The sequence below is a fragment of the Quercus lobata genome, chromosome 5 (assembly GCF_001633185.2).
Source record: "Quercus lobata isolate SW786 chromosome 5, ValleyOak3.0 Primary Assembly, whole genome shotgun sequence".
In the NCBI taxonomy this organism is placed as follows: Eukaryota; Viridiplantae; Streptophyta; class Magnoliopsida; order Fagales; family Fagaceae; genus Quercus; species Quercus lobata.
In genome coordinates, this window is record NC_044908.1 from 88,858,059 (window position 1) to 88,877,914 (window position 19,856).

General features: G+C 34.8%; 2 protein-coding genes across 2 annotated transcripts; both read right to left on the reverse strand.

Moving 5' to 3' along the window:
• Positions 1-2,193: 2,193 nt before the first annotated feature.
• LOC115988740 (reticulon-like protein B22) lies at positions 2,194-5,492 on the reverse strand. Its single transcript, XM_031112358.1, has 4 exons — positions 5,174-5,492; positions 4,949-5,090; positions 3,964-4,033; positions 2,194-2,445 (listed from the first exon to the last, which is right to left on the reverse strand). The coding sequence occupies exons 1-4, from the start codon at positions 5,398-5,400 to the stop codon at positions 2,336-2,338; spliced, it is 549 nt and encodes a 182-aa protein (XP_030968218.1). The 5' UTR covers positions 5,401-5,492; the 3' UTR covers positions 2,194-2,335.
• Positions 5,493-6,461: 969 nt separating this feature from the next.
• Positions 6,462-18,008, reverse strand: LOC115989637 (pumilio homolog 5). The gene is made up of 11 exons (XM_031113436.1): positions 17,900-18,008; positions 17,740-17,807; positions 15,604-16,350; positions 12,270-13,720; positions 12,033-12,174; positions 11,806-11,913; positions 9,604-9,816; positions 9,405-9,515; positions 9,116-9,310; positions 7,679-7,850; positions 6,462-6,763 (listed from the first exon to the last, which is right to left on the reverse strand). Exons 3-11 carry the CDS (start codon positions 16,249-16,251, stop codon positions 6,705-6,707), a joined length of 3,099 nt encoding a protein of 1,032 aa, XP_030969296.1. The 5' UTR covers positions 16,252-16,350; positions 17,740-17,807; positions 17,900-18,008; the 3' UTR covers positions 6,462-6,704.
• Between the last annotated feature and the right edge of the window lie 1,848 nt (positions 18,009-19,856).

Consider the following 19,856-nt stretch of genomic DNA (forward strand, 5'->3'; position numbering starts at 1 on the left):
AGAGCACAAAAAGCTTCGGACACCCGGTTCACCACACCACCGTCCCTTGTGCAAGCTCTGTCTGCCATCCCTCTGTCTTCCTCCTCTCTTCATCTCTCTTCCTCTTCTCTTCCTCCCTTTATCTCTCTCTTTCACTCTAACCAACCAAATGCCAAATCTTGAACCGCATGTCATCGATCTACAACCTGCCACCCACCCATGCCATCGCTGCCACCTTTAGATCGAACCACCGATCTTGTCACCATCGCCTCAAGCTTGGCACCATCTTTCACAATCTTGCCATTGCCTTTACCTATCTCTTTCTCTCAATCTATCTCTCTCCCCCCCCCCCCTCTCATTATCGATGTCCCGTTTAAGGAAGGACAATTTTTTTTCTTATATTTTTTGGTTCTTTGGTTTATATATTGAGATTTTCTATTATAATAATTGTCTGGAAGCTGAAAAAAAATGTGAGAACTAGTAGAGAATGTGTTTTTTTAGAGGATGTTCAAAAACACAACCAAACACATTAAAATATTTTCCGAAACATTTTTTTGGGATGCAATTAAACACTTGAAAATATTTTCTTTTTAGAAAAATATTTTTACTTGAGAATATTTTACATAGTCAAACATAGCACAGGAGTTTTTTCGATTTGCTGGATGACGTAATGCAGAACAGCTCGGGCTATCGTGTGGCTCTGTTTTCCACCATTGCGTGGAGTTTGTGGCAACATCGGAATCGACTTAGGGAGAATCAAGGAACTTGGCCATTGCATGAAGTTGGTGAAAGAGCTAAAGCTATGGTTGTAGAGTTTCTAGAAGCGAACAAACATATCAGTAACCCAGGCCCAAGATTGGTAGCACGATGGTCGCCTCCACCTGAGAGCTGTTATAAGATCAGTTTCGACGCAGCTCTGTTTGATCATTTGGGCTGTGCGGGCATTGGGGTGGTTGTTCGAGATTATAGAGGAGAAGTTATGGCAGCCCTTAGTCAGAAAATTGCTCTCCCTCAGTCAGTTGCATTGGTAGAAGCTCGGGCAGCCCATAGAGCAATCACTTTTGCTCAAGAAATATCTTTCTTTCATATCCAGGTTGAGGGGGATTGTCTGGGGGTTATTCGTGCTTTGCAATCCCAGGGACAGTGCAAAACCTTTTATGGACACGTGATTGATGATGCTCGGAGATTAGGCTATGCTTTACATTCTTGTCAGTTTTTTCATGTTGGAAGGGGGGGAAATAAGTAAGCTCATGAATTAGCTAGAAGAGCAGTTTTATCTGCCGATACTGATGTATGGGTAGAAGATCTACCTGATGATTTGGACGCTGTGTTCCGATCTGATTTTTATTAATAAAATTTCCTTACTGTTTTCTCAAAAAAAAAAAAAACATCGATAGGTCTACTATTTATATATTTTGCTTTCCCTTATAATAAGTGGCAGGAAATTCCAGCCTAATTTCTCCCTATAAAGAGAACAAGCTGAAGCTAACATCACTGAGTTACAAGATATACATAAAATACTAACTGAATGTTTGATTTGTCACATACTTCATATGAATAAAATTAATTTTTTCAAATAAAGACTCAATTGGTTAAATTAATATTTTTGTCAAAATTCCAGGATGGTATTTACAAGGTTTCATTTATGAAATACTAATAAATTTAAAGAAGACAGTGAAAGAAAGAGCATATTATAAAATGCAAAAAGAGCATATCATAAAAAGGACAAAGAATAAAAAAGGTCTTTTAACAAGCACCTTAAAGGTGTAGGTTGAGAAATAATATATATTTAATAATGAGCCAAAATGTATATTTTTTGAAGATAAAAATTCACTTATCAATAATTAATTGATTTGCAAGTACAAATTCAATGTGATCTTTTAAGCTTTTCTGGAGATGTGTATATACTATTTAGTATATAGTTTGATTTTATTTTTATTTTTAAGAAAATATAAAAACATCATTAAATGAAGTGTCAAATGCACCTTAACTTGTGCTTGCAGGACACTCATTAAACAATACTTAAAAAGAAAAAGGGAGAACAGTAGCATCTCCATTGGGTATTAGGATCATCCACATTTAAAATAGCTACATTTCATTGCTAAGATTAGATATTACAAATATAACAATGTATCAAAGTACCACGTTATTTAAAATTTAAATAATGTGAGACTTTTCCCATTGTTAGATCCAAAAAAAAATCTTATAAAAAAAAAGATCCAAAAAAATAAAATCTTAAACCTGAAATTGGTTCTCTACGGCTAACTCTTTGTTAACACTTATCGAGTGAGACTGCCTACATGATAAATTACAAATATAACAATGGCCATACATGATAAATTAAAAAACAAGCAGACTACATGATATCCTGCTCTGAAGTATCTGTATTGCCATTTCTTCCCCTCAGAAACTGAGACACTGATTGAGACGTCTCTGCTAACATGTACAGACAAAACAAGCACAACCCTGATGCAAGAAGAAAAAAAATATACAAATAAGTCGCTGGAATTTCAAGCGAGATTCAAAGATACATAAAAGCTTTGAGATCTATAAATGTAACGTGGATATATCAGAAAAATAAGCCTCACTAAAATGGAAGACAATCCAAACAAATGAACTTTGAATATTTTAAGCAAGTTATAATATCTTCCCTACTTTATGTATGATTCCTTTTTGAAGAGTTTTTTCTACACTTTTAAGAACCATAATAGGGCTTCGGAATTTTCCTTTAACCTACACAAATATTTTCCTTTAAAAAGACTACCATAAGACCAACTATGCTCTATGATATTGAATATTGGTCTCTTTAGAAACATGTTCTAAAATAAGTGTAGTTGAAATGAGTATTGAAATGAATAAGTGAAAATACAAGACAGAGATATTCAAAATGAAGAGATTTGCTTAAAGATAGCAATGACCCTTATTAATGAAAAGATGAGGAAGAGTCACTTGAGATGGTTTGGTCATGTGCAAAGAAGAGCAAAATATGCATCAAAGAAGAAGAGTGGGTTGATTCAAGTCGAGGAAATGTAAAAAGATGGAGGATGACCTAAAATGATATTCATAGTAAAAAATGACATGTCAGAGAAGGAGCTTACAAAAAGTGATTTTGCATAGGATAGAATGGCAGGAAAAAATAAATATGGCCATCTTTGATTAGCTTGTTGAAGAGCCATAGCTGACCCCAAAGTTTTAGGAGTATAGCATCCAAATTTTAACTGTTTTGTTAACTAGGCATTAGACATTACATGCATGACAGCATGGATGGTATAGAAATAAAATTCTTAAAGCTAACACGGACAGTTTGACATGGAAACTACAACAAAATTAGATAAGGCTTCAGAATTGGCAGTCATAATGATATCAGAAAAGGGAGTATTTCATAAATGGTGAAATCTAAGTATGATTCCTACACAGTAGGCACTCCATGAGTAGCAGATCAAATTGGCTAGCATCAATATTGATCTAGGACAACAGGAGGTCTCAACTTTCTAACCTTATTTATTATGGCCAAACATTACCATGCAACATTACCCAAATATATGTATAATATAAAATTGCACTATGCACAGCAAGTCCACATCCAGGAAGCCAGCTGCCTCTCAAGCATTTGAAAAAATGATTCTTCCTTTCATTACACGGTTCCTAGCAACAATGTAACATATTCTTCAAGAGAAAATGTACCAGAACCATTTCCCACTATTACAAGGTAGCAAAAATGATGGCATCATAAAATAATAAGAGTAGACAATCAGACTCACCACAGACATGTACAAACAGAGATTTATACCACAAAAAGAAGAATGAGCTAGACAGATGAGTCTAGGGCATCAACCACAATGTATCTACAAATTAAAGACTTCATTGCATCTTTGTTGAAGGAAGTTATTAAAATCATGCGCCACCCATAAAAATTTGCTAACATTGATGTAAAACAATTCAGATTGTCATCAAGTTTTGATGTACATGTAAGCAGCAACATACCAGCATAGGCAACTGTAACACCTGAAACTAATCTTCCCAAAGCTGATAGTATGTAAAGACAAATCACCACCTGAAGAAAGAATTACATCATATATAAATTATCAGGTTAGCTATCCACAACAACCATAACTAAAAAGGAAAAAAAAGAAGTTACTTATTTCATTCTCTGATGACATTAACTACAATATTACTAGTATGAAATGCTAGGAAGCATAGACATAGGTGCAGGTACAGGTACGACATGAGCAATTTCTGAAAAATTATAACATGACACGGTGGGTATGACTCCCAAAATGAAGTGTCCGTGCTTCCTAGATGAAATGAGCCACCTCCACACCTAATAAGAGAAGAAGAGGGGGAAAAATAAAAAGGGGGGGGGGGGGGGGGATAGGGTTCCTAATAATTTTGTAGCAGGGTTTGAGTGCTTCACTAAAATTCCATCTTGCAAGTGGCACAAAATTCTCACAAATAAATTCCACCATTAAAGTTGATGTTTAGGTTCACTTTGTTGCTTACTGAATGATGATCAACAGGTGCACATGCAATCTAGGGAATCAACTATTCAGATGAAGAAGCTACCAAAGCCATAGCATTTTAGCATGCCAAAACATGCTTCAGTATATTTAAACCTATTTCACCTGCAGCAATGTTATTGTCACATACACAGGAATATGGTGCGCAAATTAGAAGATCCACTTAGAAAGTCTCTCTCTATTAAAAATGAAAAATATTTAGTTGCAGGTTCTTCAATTAAGTTTTTGAAGTACAAAAATCTCCCCCCATCTGAAAAATCAATTATTTGCAAATGGTAATAAAAATACAATGAAGTAGAAGGTGTTCCTTCCCCCAATTCACACTCTGAAAAATCAATGATTTGTAATAATAAAAATAAATTATTTGTAAATGGTAGGCTATATTCCCTGCTGCTAATCTTACAAATCAACAATCATCATATAAACAAAGTAAAAGAAAGAGAGAGAGAGACCTTGAAAAAGAGGCGCTTGTCATGGCCAGTGGCGGCAACCCTAAGAACAGACTCGGCAGCACCAATGGTATTAGCTAACCAAGCCACTATGCTATTGGCTGTGTCCTGAGATATCTGCCACTCCAGTGGGTCTACGGGAACCCTATATTTATTTATCAATTAATAAATTATTCGTAAAAATCATAGTAATTAAGCAAAGAAAAAGAGAAGATGAAGAGGAAGTACTGGATGGTGAGTTGGCGGAAGAGGAGGCCGAGAATGGCGAGAGAGCAAAGGAGGACGATGAGTACGTCCGACATCAAAGAGACGATGCTGGCTCCTCGATAGGCGCAGTGATAGTAAACCAAACTACCGCTTACAATTACTCCAATCAATATCAACGCTCGAGATTTCTCACTCTGCCTCCTCCTCTTTTCTCTCTTTGCTGTGCTATTGTTGTTGCTATCCATCATCCCAGATCTCTTTCTTTCTGTTACTCTACTTCTTCTTCATCTTCATCTTCCTCTTCATCTTCCTTCCTTCCTTCTTCTTCTTCTTCTTCTTGTTTCTATATCTGGACATTTTGGACTCATTCAAACCCCAATATATATATATATAAAATGCCGCAGTGGGTCGGGTCAAATAATCAAACTTTGACCCACCCACCTATGCAATAACATTGTCTACTTCTACTTTTATTATTCAGCCTATCTAATTTTTCATTCTAGAAAAAAATAAAAAAAAAAAAAACCTATCTAATTTTTAGCTCTCATTTTTCATTTTTCACAATAGAGGGAGGGATTTAAACTTGGATGTCTCCAAATTTAAAAACATTAAGATGTTCCTATCACATTAGCCCAAATTTCAGCAACTTGTCATTCTTGGAGGGTGACTCTTTGGTGGTTTCTAATACCAGTTATGTATGGAATTGTTTCTCCTTCTCATACTTTTCGTAGGTTTGAAGTTTCTCATGTTCATTGGAATAGCAATAGCCTTATTTGTTTAAGAGCAAAACATGCTCAGGGTGTTGAGCATTATGTTACCTATATTAAAGTGAACTCGTCTTCTAGAACACGCTTTCTCAAAACGATGTATACTCTTTCAATTAATTTTTAAAAGTTCCAATTTCCTATCCAAAAGAAAAAGAAAGAAAAAATAAATCATACTTTTTCACACACACACACACATATATATATATATATATATATAACATTAATTTTTTAAGATTTAGTATATTTTTAGAATCATAATTTTATATTACAAGAAATTCATACTTCATTCCATCTCGTCAACCATTACCAACATCATAAATTCATCAAATGTTTGTTCAGAGCCGAAATTGAACATTCCCTATTAATATAGTTTCTTTTTCTATATTTGATTTATATAAATAAAAGTCCAACTGACTGATCAACTCCCATATTCGTTTTTTTCCTCACTTCAATTACCTAGCAGCCACGCAATGGCTTGCAAGAACAAGCTTTCCTTTATAGCATAATAATTAACGGAAATTCAACAACAAGGATAAAGATTATTGCACAAGAAACCACATAATTTCCAGGCAGTGAGACTACTTTGATCAATGATTTATTGATAATTTCTATACAGATATATATACATAGACACACTTTGATGACATTTAATTACATAAATATACTTGGCAGCCAACAACAGCAGAAGCAGCAGCAATAATGGGATTACATTTGAAAAAAAAATGAAATCAGTTTTTGCCCATCTTAAGTTTTTCTACTACCGACTATCTGCTTCCCACCGGCATTTAACTTGGAAGCAATGCTGTCCCATTCTGAGTACCTTCAGATTCAGAGGCTTGACTTTCTGCATGTTACAAAATCAACAACAGAAGATATTTATAATCTGATCAAGAAAGCCACTGTTTAGGTGCAGCCCACCATCCAAGGCAAATATTCGTTTCATTTTTAACACAGAAAAAGATCCTGTGCTTGTGGAGTGCATGAGAGAGAGAGAGAGAGAGATGCTGTTCTATTGAACTATCAATTTCGAAAGCCCAATTCAACAAAGTGATGTGTGCACAAGCCATTTACCAAAGTATAATGCTAAGATGAATAAGATCACAATGTTTACGAGACTTTCTACTAAATGGTAATCTATTATGTCTTCATGAATGATGGTAAGTTATATTGCGTACAACTAGATCAATTGATCAGCCTTTTGACAAAGAATTTTGAAAATATCACTACATCAATTTAAACAAACATTAAGGCTAACTGCAATAAGTCAGTTGAAATAAAAAGAGAACCAATTTAGTGTTCCTTCTTGTTCAGTAACAAGCCTGTATTCTGACTGGTCAAAGGATAGACTGCAGTGTGGGGTTTGATATACAGCTTAAGCATTAAAATAAAATAAAAAAAATTTATAGCATTAACAATTATTCTGACTTTGTCAAAGAGGTGAGAGGACAAGCGGATGTAATGGTCAGAGATATGGAATCATACGTTAATTGGCCAATACCTTTCTATTGCAACTCATGTAGAACTCATAGTATGTTCAAAGAGGACTCATGATGACAACTATTTCGCATATTTGGACCCCTTTGGTCTGAATCTTAAATAAGCATTTCGCTCAAGCCATGCTTAATTGCGTGCAAATAAGTGTGTGTACATGTACAAAGCCAAGCTAAGCTTTAGTCCCATTTCCTTTATAGATAAAATGGACGCCAAATAATCATGGATTTATACATGCACATGGATTAAAGAGAGACAATTTTCACACCTTCACCAATGAGTTGTTCAAATCGAGCAACTATGTGTTTCCCGTAAGTGTATTTCTTCAATGCTTGTAGATGAACTCTTACACGATTTAGCAATATTTCCCGCTGTTTATCATTGCTCATTTCAAGAATCTTCTGGACCACATAATTTGCAAATTGGTCCTTCATCATTGCCTAGTAAATAAAAATTGAAACAACAAAAAGCTTTAGTAACTAGGAAAAAAAAAGATCCGACTTCCAAGATGCAAAATAATGTATTTCCATATTATAACTCCCAAGACTAGCAAGCTATGAACAATGTCCAGAAATGTCCATATTTTACTTCACAACAAGCTCATTAAAGAGAGAAGAATATGCAATGACATTGAGTATTCCCCATTGGTAAGTTACACATGCACTCAATGGATCTTAAACCCATGACCACACCATGTAAGGAGGAAGTAATATTTAAGCTAGAGCTCACTGGTGCATATCAAGTAAAACACAACGTTATTTCATTTTTTTCAGCACTTTAAAGAGTTTACAACAAGTTAAGGGAAGAGAAAATGGGTTCACATTAACAATGAAAGTACAAATAAAGTATCATTAGGATATACGGGGAAAAGCATCTCAGCAGTGAAAAGACACAAGAATTAAGTACTCAATGGAATCGGGAACGCATCAGTATTGAAAACTAAAAAAAACAAATTAAAAGTTAATTAATTTAATGTCAAATTAGCCATATCTAATCTGTAGCTGGTGGAGACATGAGGAAAAGCACCAGAATGGTATATTTTATTTGCTACATTGTGAGACCTAAATTTCTTGGCAGTAGTTCTAAAAACTAATATGGAATTGGGTGGGCCAAGTTTGATTTTTTTTTTCCTGGGGGGGGGTGACCTTGGTAATTTTTCTTAACGAATTTGATTTCTTGTAACTTTTTTTTTTTAAATGTTAAGTTACACATGCACCCATTGGGTCTTTGATCTACGGCCTCACCCTATACCTTGCTCATATAACTTTCTGTTAATGTTTATACATGATTCCTGGTAACTAAAAGCACGGCTTAAGAGTTGCCTAAGAAAAAAGGCATGATTTGAGATATCTTCATAGGTAGCATCTAAAAGCAGCAGTTATAAACATGCCTGGTTTGGGGCCTATATATTTGCACTAATCCTGGATCCGGTTTCTATCAAAAAATAAAATAAAATAAAAAAGGCCTGGAATTAGATCCATACTTAACTGTTAAACCCTGGGAAACAGTTGAAGCCAATATAAACTGGCTTGGGTCAGCTGACCTCAGTGAGTCAAGCCCAAAGATCAGGCCAAGCCAAAGTACTAGGTAAGATTATCAGGACTGAAGGTAATAATCAATCTTGAGATATCATGATATTAGCTTCCTATATCTGCTTTTAAGTTGATTTACCCTAGGCAAAAAAAATAAAAATAAAAAGGTTTACCAATAAAGTATCATTTTCCTCGGATTGCCCAATAATCTCCTCAATCAAGAACTCTTGTTCAGCAGTATCTCCATGCTCCAAACATTTCTCAACAACATTTGAAGCATACTTATGCTGACTCATTTGTACAATTTTCCCAGACAACTTCTTGATAATTTGACTTCTTGCATGCAGCTTTCCCATCTCCAAAACATGCTGCAACCAGTATGATCCATCTTAGTTTCCAAGATTCACCGAGGGAAAGTTAATGCTATTAATATAATTTTTTTGAAAAGTAGATAAGACCAACCTGTGTGACATAATTGCCATACTGATCTTGAGCAAGGACATATGCTGACTCTAAGATTTCATCCACAATAGATTGAATATGCAGCTCATCTGAACAATGCTCCAAAACTCTCTATCACAAATCAAACATAAAAAATTCAATACCAAGATACAACACAGTATGATTAGAGCCTCTGCAACCAGCAAAATGTTTTATTTACCTGAATGACACGGCAACCATAAGGATGGGTAGAAAGTGTGGCGACTTGACCTCGAAAAGCAGAAATAATAAATCCAATTTTCTCTGTAGGGACACATTCTATACATTTCTGTATAACATGATTTCCATTTTGATCAAGTACACATTTCATAACATGTCCATCAAGCTCATGCACAAGTTGTATTTTCTGATCAAGCTCAATAACTTCAAGGGCCTAAAATAAAAATCCAGCACACGATCAAGAGTCAATGAGAATGCTATTGAAGTGGAGACAATTTTACAGTAGGATCAGTGAGGGCCATGGCCCCCAAAGGCCCCTAAATTTTATTTTTTAAGTAGTGAAACTTTATATTAATTTTATTTGAATCCCTTTATAATAATGTTTATACCCCCAAAATTTTGACATATTTCAATATATCCTAGCAACAAATCAATACATTCACTTTGGCACCCTTTGCTAGACCCATCCTTCGAAAAATAAGATTGAATAAATAATGGTAATGTTATATAGCATTCAAATTGATTCTTCAAATTCACTCTCAAACTAAAACAAAAACATTTTTGATAAGTAATAATGCTTCATTGAAAGAAAAACTAAGCTTTACAAAAACCCAGAGCACACAGGCAGTGCGCTATGGATATCAGAACAAAAGACTAAAATGCATAAAAATTACAAAAACATATGGTGTATAAAGCAAAAATTCTGTTTTTATCACTCCAAAAAGGTAAGCTCAAGAATATACTATACAACCCAGGATATAGATTACGGGAAAATATTTTCTTACACTTGTTTACATCCACTATTTTACATCAATATCCACAATTGATGCAGGGATGTCCACATTTTAGAACATGAAAACGGATGTTAAAAAACAAGTGTAAGAGTATCATTGCTCATTTATTACGATATACTAAATTATTCAAAAAGAAAAAAGAAAAGAAAAGAAAAGCATTGCAACTATGAAAGTAGTCCACCTCTTTTAAAATGTGATTCCTGGGAAGATTCCTAAGATCTATCTAAAAGATCTGCAACACAATCTATAGATACAAAAGATCATGCATTTTTTCAGAAGACATCATGCACATGATAATTGTGACAAAAATGATTCTCTATTAATAATATTATATGATAGCAGAATTAATATATTCAAGGGGGGAAAATGCAGATTCAATTAAAATCCAAATATTAAATGTCTTAAATGTATCTCTCAAATTCAGCGATCAGGAACTCAAAGAAACTTCAGGAAAGATATAGTGCACTTTTATTACTTCCCCAAAACAAGGTTTCAAGAAAGAAGGCTATTGATATAATTTAAAACTTCTTGATAAATTAATGATTCTCCCAATAGCTTAAATTGTTAGAAAATGATGAATTTAATCATATAACCATAATTCTAACATTCCCCCTTATATGTGAACCCAAACTCCACCTGAACAAGTGGACCCAACACGTGGGATTTTTAAAATTTCAAATGGGAGGTAAAGTGAAGACAAGGATCAAACTCAAACCTCTTGATATGATATCATGATAAATTTCCGATTCTCCCAAAAGCTTAAGCTATTAGGAGATGATGAATTTAATCACTTAATCATAATTATAAAGCCTCTCAATCATTCAAGTGCACTCCGAGGATAGAAGCCATAAAACCAACCTTCCTAGTGAGAAACCAATGACTCATTAATCTATCATAGAGATAGTGAAAAGGGAAGATTAATTAGGTTGACCATTGTCAGACTGTGAATTCAACCAAACATGATTGTCTCTCCAGCAGAGAAACATTAAACAAACTCACTGTAAATCAAATACCTCTGTCCCAAGAAAATTCACTAGCCATTATACTAAGCAGCCATTCACAAAACACAAACTTGACAAAAATAAATTTCCATCCCAAATTTACAGCAAAATTAAATTTCTTTGACTACCATATCTCTTCTTCTAAATCCTTAAAGAAAATTCTGTCAGGAAGGAAACTTTAGTGATGCAATCTTGAAATCTACCACTGTTATGGACCCTACATGCTATCTCCATCCCTAAGCTTTTATGGAATCACATGGAGGTCAAAAAGCATCGACTTAGGATTCTTTTTCTTTTTTTGTTTTCTCTCTTTAAAATGTTAGTGCATAATCTTAAGATCCATCAGCAATGGGCAGCAAATTTGGTGGAATTATAAGCCTGCACATCTATCATCACATTCTAACATACCTTCTGGATTACACGACAACCATACATCTGCAAACTTAAAGACAACATCATTCCTGCAAGTTGATCTGCAAGTTCCTTTCTCTGCTCAAGACTTCCATGTTCAAAAAACTGTAAAATACCAACATGACTTAATAATCAAGCCAGCCATTCAGAAAGTTCACGTCAAGCAAAAACATACACGATTATAGAAATCTATAATTTGATGCACATGAATTTGGAAAGCATACCTTTTGGATAACGTAATTACCAAAAACATCTGTCATTAATTTTGAAGCATGTGGAAGAACTTCTTTGAAAACAGATGCCTTGTCTTCACCACTGCAATATTCCAGCTTCTGCTGAATAAATCGACTCCCATGTTGATCAACACTGATGTTAAACACAAATGAAAAATTATTGTATTTAGATCAAGGGAAAGAAAAGAACAAAAAATATAATTTAAAATAGATACTACAGAACCTTGCCTGAATTCTACAATACGCCCTGCAATATCAGAGAGTTCAAACTTCCGTGCATTGCTAGACTTCAGCTCTTCAAGAAAAGAGTGCCTTTTGGGTTCCTCCAAGCTGTAGAGTCCTCTTTGCCCTTGCCATCCAGAATATACTCCTGCATTTCTAACTGAACCTTGTGGAAACCTCATTTCATTTCGCTGACCTGGATGATTCATTCCTCCCACTGGAGATGATGGCAATAGTGGACTAGAAAGAGGTGATGCTGGAAATTGTGTCATGATACCCAAGTTAGGACTTCGTAAATAGCCACTATTAGTTGCTCCCATGTTTCTTGGACTCATTATGCTCAGACTTCCATTTGCTGTATGCTGAAGTTTCTGGTCACTCATATAAGAAGCAACATTTGACTCTTTTTGTAAAGCAAAAGGATCAAACTGGCCCTCTGTGACACCTGTTGATGCCAACCGAGAATGAAATGCAATGCTATATGCATTATCAAAAGGTTGCGGATAGTATTGCATATGATGCGCATCCACAAAAGAAGGTTGAAGCATTATCCCTTGCTGCCCATAAGGCCTATTCAGATGTTGCACATCACCCACAAGTGGGAAACCTTCCCCTGTTGAAGCACCAACAGTTCGACGACTAAAGCTTGGGCCAGAAGTGGCATCAAATGGTAGAGGAATAGCACCATTAGAAGTGTATCCAGCCATATATGGGGGAAGATGTGCTGGACTCACAGCATATCCACCCACACTGTATTGAGGAGTAAATAACCCTGGTGGATAAAAATTGGGGTAATATGGATTTCCTGACGTCATATAAGCTGCTGCTGTTGCATATAAGGGAGGTGTGAGTCCAGGAGAATGCAATGGAGGCTGTACCCCAAGAGAGGAGAAATGGGGATGACCATTTGGAACTTTTTCCATAATAACATGTGAACGATTCATTCCTGGAGAAATTAGTTGAGCCTGGACCCCCTGAAATTGATATGGAGTACCGCGTTGTGAAGAAGGATGGTGGTGCAGCATATTCCTCCCATAAGATTGTGGCTCTTCCTGTTTGATCCTGTTACTCTCTGCATTGGATGCTCTAGTTTCCTTTCTGGAAACATCTGGCCCAAGGGCTCCACTAATTGACGCATCATCCTTTGAAACAACATCTTTCCTGCTTGATTCATTGCTTTCTTGCATTGGTGAGTTCCCTATCCCGTCAGGACTCATCAAAGAGGTCACTAAAGGACTATTATCGGATATCAATCCAACAGCATGTGCATCCAGAGCACAAGACTCTGAACAAACATCAGTAGTGCCTGAATTTGTTTCTGGTAGCTTTGAAATATTAACAGAAGAAACATTCAATGAAATTGCAAGGACATCAGAATCAACTGGTTCCTCTGCTGTTGCATGGCCTGCTGAACGAGACAGATTATATACTGGAGAAGGAGTACGGGGAAAGTCTTCCTACAAATACACCAAGAAAATGTAGAGGATAAGTTCAGACAGAAATAGGATATTGTCAGTAAATAAAAAGCAAATAGCAAACTATGAATCAAAGGGCTAGTATTCATCATGTAAAATCAGGCATTAAAATCCATTAGCAAGACATTGTTTAAATTGAAATTACAAACATATGTCACAAATGGAAAAGGCTACAATCGGGTGACAAGAACTGATAAAGATTTAAAGCACCAAATGCTAGAAATCAAAGTAAACAGACAATTTGACAAGCAAGCAACTAAAATTAATGAGGTAATGGTTGAATAATATAGAACTCGCCATCTTTTCGATGGTTAGTTGCCACCACAAGATCAAAAAACAGAAAACATCAATGAAGTTTTTGTGTTCTATCAATCTCACTCAATCAAAGATCCCAGAAAGTCAGAAACTAGCGATGCCAGTCTCTGAAAGATTATGATATGAAAAATTATATGTTCAATTTTATGTATTCTTTTATCTGTAGAGTACATTGAATGTACAGAAAAATCCCAAGAAATTTTTTTTATGGGAAACAAATTCCCAGACTATTTCTTTGTTTCACCCTTCTGCCATAAACAAATGTCAAACATAATTCTGTATTGATTAAAGTATATAAAACACATGGCTCAACACCAACAAAAGATCACTAGATCTTCTCAATCTTAATGTAGACTCTGACAATTTCCAATTTGTCGCAACTTGTGTTTCAATCCTAGCTAAAGAGATTATCTGTGCCAAAAAAAAACACCCCTACTTGGATCATCTTTTAAATGAAACCACTAGCATTGCACCAGACCACACACAGAATGGCCGTCTCTCAATCTTTCTTTTATGTTAGTGTATGAATTAATTGGGACAAGAGAAGGAGTGAGTGATGTGGCTCGGGCTAGGAACTTTGGTTTTGAGGAATGGGATTAAGTTGCTTAGAGAATGTAAAGTGGAAACACAACTCTTCAAGAGGACACTCTTTGAAAGAATAGTTCTAGGCTGTACTTTTAAAACTCAGATCACAACTGATTACAAAATACAATAGCCTTGCCTACTTATAGTTGGAAAGAATGCATGCCATTGCCTAACCTTACAACATAGGCTCCTAGAATCTGGTTGACTAATTGTGTAACTAACTAGCTAACACTTTTTTATTTATTTATGACATAGGAGAACTTCACTCAGATCAGTTGCATGTCGCAAAACATACTATACAACTAAATAGCTAACACTTATCTCGAACAACTTTGGTTACAATATGCACAAGACTTAAACCTGTTCCAAAAAATCAAGTACCAAGGAAACACAATGCAGCTGCAAGGATGCACTGCATCAGTTAGATATACTCCTAATGGGCATTCTTATTACTTTCCAATGATACCCTTCTATTTAAGTGCTTTTTAAGACAACTGATAGGATAGTTGTGGAAAGTGAAGCATGATGCCAAAGTCAACACCTTTTCTTTTTATAATACTAGAAAATTTAAATTCACATATATCCCAAAAGAACAACACAAATAGATTCTTTTTTTTTGTGGGGGGGAGGGGGAGGGGGAGGGGGTGGTTTGTTATTTAAACCATCTATAAGAATAAATGCATTTCTAGCACTCAAATACAAGTTTTTTGAAATTCATGAGGTAATCCATATGAAAGCAAATTAATAATATTTTTCTTTTCCTATCTCCTTGTTAACTTTACCTACTTGAATTGTTGGATATTAGGAACTTTCTTTTGTGATATTCAAGATGGAAAAGAGGGGAAGGGGTTAAACACACTTAATCAAATATAAACAACAGAACATTCAAAAGCACTTTAAAGCTTAATGGTTGTTGATTGAGAATAATGCATATTAGAATCCAAAACACTTACTGAATTCTATACCTGTATCAGATCAACCAAACTTTTATGACGACTAGCCAAAGAAACTGTGTTCTGTCCAGGTATATGTGCAGTACTACTTTCAGCCAAATTGTTGGAAGCTGGCCTTGGTGATGTATCATTCTCAGACTCCTCCGTGTGAGTAGAAAGGGTGACCTGAGACAAATGTAAGGATCCATTGCCACTGTCATCTACTGAAGTTGATCTCCAATTATTGCCAAAAACACCCATATGGCGCATCAGGCGTTGATTCTCTTGTGAGATAAGAGGTGGAGGAAGTCTTGGGTTTAAGTTGATGTTAGAGCTGTAGTATGCAACATATGCTGGATCAGAGAGCAGTTCTTCCTCAGACATGCAATTTTCAATTGCACTGCTTAAATTAGCCAAGCTTGAATTTGGATTAGAGTTCTGTTGCATTAAGATATTCTTAATAGCTGCAAGTGAACCTTCCATGCTTGGTGGAGCACTACCACTTCTATTGGGTATTATGTCTGCTTGACCTCCATTAACTCTTTGCACCTTTGAGAGTAATCCCAACTGCTCTGCCGCCAAGTTTTTTGATGGAGATCCAAAAGTCGCAGCATCCTTAGAAGAGTGCCACTTTCTATCTCCGCTGCTTTCCACCATTCTCACAGGGCTCTCAGTTGTCATTTTGCTTTTTCGATTAAATATTGAGTTCACAGTTTACTTTGCACCGTAGTTGAGCAAACTCAATCCAATGCTCCATGTAACAATTTACAGTGTCTGGCTCTGGCCATATTTTAGCAAATTGACAATGAAAAAGAAAGTCAATTTGGTAATAAACTCACAGATTCGGACAGGAAAAATAGCTGCATATAAGAGTGCAAAAAGAACTATCTTAAGACATCACCAAAAGAGGACACATAACATATGCAAAGAAAGAAATGACATCATCAATTACAAGCCAGTTCATATCAAGCATACTTTGAAGACTTGATCAGAGATTATCATACTATTTCACGACTTTGTGGTGATACTGATGCAGAAATTTCAAAGTGTTTATCCACATCTAATTTCCTGATGCATAAACTGGATGGCCAGTGTTCCACAGAGGCAAATTTGTATTACAACATCCACAGTAATTACATCACAATGAGGCTACTCGGGTAAAGACTATTACACATCTAAACAACAGTTACCTTAACAACAGCCATAAATTAATACAGCTTTAATGATAATACCCAATAGCACAAACAAAAAACACTAATGTTGAAACATAGCAGCAATCCATCTCAAATATGCCTTCTCCATAAAATAAAAAAATAAAAAAAGTATCTTTCATAGCAAGGACTGAATGAACAATCACCCATGCAAATACTAGAATTCACCAGCTTTAAATAGAGTGGTCCACCTGTCAACATTATATTATAAACTCAGTTCCTACTTCATTATATTGTCCACTCTTGAGTTGAAATTCATATTTCTACATAATTTCTATGAAGGTCTAATGTGAAAGGCAATGTCTCTTATCTTCCTTTTGTAGGTTACATTGATGACATTCAATAGTAATTCTTCTAACAGACTTGCTTTGATAACTAATAGTCCATAAGAAACAAGTTCATACATGTTGAATTGTCTCCATTACATAAGCCACTTCGGTTTTGACAACACTATTTCAGTAATGTTTTCACAATCATAATTGGGTCTTTCAACCTTGTTAAGTGTACAGCTATAAAAGCTCCTTAAAATCATTAGGAGCAACAAAAACTCAAGCGAATTTATGTCAAACTTCATCAACATTTTAACACAAAATGGTCACATAACAGTTTTACATTACCCCACACATCAGTTATACACCAAAATTTAAAACAGCCAACTTGAGAGGAAAGTTCATCAAAACAAAACAAAACAAAACCCATTAATCATACAGCTGAAAACATGAATCCCATGAAACTATTAATCAACAACTCAAACCCAAAAGAGGAAAAAAAAAATTCAAGAAACAGGAAATGAGACATAATTTGAAAATATTAGAGAAGAGAAGAAAACACGTTAACCCCCAAGAAGGCCGTAACTGGTTTGAACAAGAAGAACATCACAAAGAAGAAGAAGTACGAGAATTAAAAGACAAAAACCAGAACTTTATAAGACAATCTTAAAGCATTGAGAGAGTCTCACCAGGTAAAGAAGATACAATCCTCAAAGTCAGGAACAAAAACCCCCCAAGTCTGTTAGAAGCTCTTTATCTGTATGAAGAAGAAGTAGGAACACGTTTAGGAATTAGAAAGACAAAAGTCTTTGAGAGAGAGTTTTTTGGGTTTGGAGAAAATAACATAACTTGCTTGCTAGAACCAGAACCAGAACCATTTGCAGTTGAGGTTTAGCCCAAGGCAAGGTGTGACTCTGAAATATGAATATCAAAACTTTTTAATTTATTTTATTACTTTTTCCTTTCTTTTTGGTGTTGCTATTAAAAAACACAAAGAGGAATAAATAAATGGAAGTAAATAATGGGTGCACAAGTTACGTGAAATGGCATTAATGCCATCCCACACATTTCATGGGTGGAATTGGAAATGGCTGCAAATTTGGGTATGGAGTTGGGGTGTTTTTCGTCATAAAGAAATGTAGACATGCGATCATTGATTCAGCTTTGTTCGATGTTTTTCAGTTTTCAAATGCTAGGTTCCAACACGTGTCTGTGTTGAGTCTATTCCTTTCCTGACTGTGATCGGTAAGAATTGTTTGGAAGAAACCTGGGCTTTCGTATTGGTCTGTTTGAATATTGATTATTACTCAAAATTAAAAATTAAAAATATTATAATAAAATAATTTTTAAATATGTAAATAGTATCGTAAGATCCAGTTTTAAAGTTATTTTTATTAAAAAAATATTTACGAGTCCCGTGAACATTGCACAGAATCCACATAAATTAAATGCAAATGCACAACGCCTATTGAAAAATACTATCCAAACTATGTCTTAATTGGTCCTTCAAACCCCAGAATTCCAAAGAAGCTTCAAACAAAAGTGATTATGTTACGTGTACTTATAAGTTGTTATAATCATAATTCTATGTTGTATCAAAAAAAAAAAAAAATTGTTATTATCATATAAATAGTATATAAGCAGTAGAGAGAGAGAGAGAGAGAGAGAGAGAATCATTGGAATCTCCCTAACCAATAGTGAGTTGGTCCAAAATGAAATAATGTTTCTCTTTCTTAATAGAGTACCCATATGTTTGTAACAATTTTCCTTTTGAAATTTTATTTACTTACAAATTACAATAAGTTAATGGATTATATGATTAAAATACGTTGTACATCATATGTATGAGCTGGCATATGTATTTTTAAATTAATTTGAAGAAAAAACTATCACAGCTCAAATTAATATTTTATCTTCTTGTAAATTTTGTTTTGGATATGCTAATTTTATGACATTTATATTATTTGGATATTGCTAATTTAGGTCAACCTAAGAAAAAAAAAATCGAGAAATGAGAAATCAACCAATATAGGATTATGAGGATTCTATGGTTCATTTTTCGTTGTTTAGCATTTTGATGGTGCTAGGAATAGGATACATGTATACTTAGAAGAAAAAAAAAATACAATATCCCATTTGATGTATATTATGATTACAGAATTTATCAACTCTAATAGAAACATATACTTTGACATGACTACTTCAAAGTTCAAATAAGAGCCCTCGACAATTAATATATCCATGAAGGCAGTTCATAAGTTTAAGCCTTGTAATTAATTTAAATTTAAATTTATGCTTCCTTCCTATATGAATTTAGATCATTCCCAGTTTCTTCCTAACTTATTGCCTTTGCACCCATTTGAAATGGTAAATTTATTTGGAGATTGCTTCGAAATAGCAAGGCAAACAGTCCCTAAAGGATGTAGATAATGCCCACCCAGTTGGGAATATATATATGTAGGTAAGATTTTCATTCATTAAGTTGATACCAACATGTCAAATTAGCAAACCCCAGGTCTGAGATTAAGCAAAGCTTAATTGTTCATGGTTAGGGGCAATTTTGTACTTATGGAATATTAGAATATTAATGGAGAATAAACTATTTTTAGATTATGAAAAACGTATCAATAAAGCAAAGGTAACCACAGATATCTCCACCGTCGATCCTGTTTTTAGTCAAATGGTTGACTTATTTTGTTCTTGAGAGAGAATCAATGACTGATGCTGCATTTAAGCAAAACAGTTCAAGTTCGGCATCGATATTCCATAATATTCCATTCATGATACAACAACCTACAAACAAAAC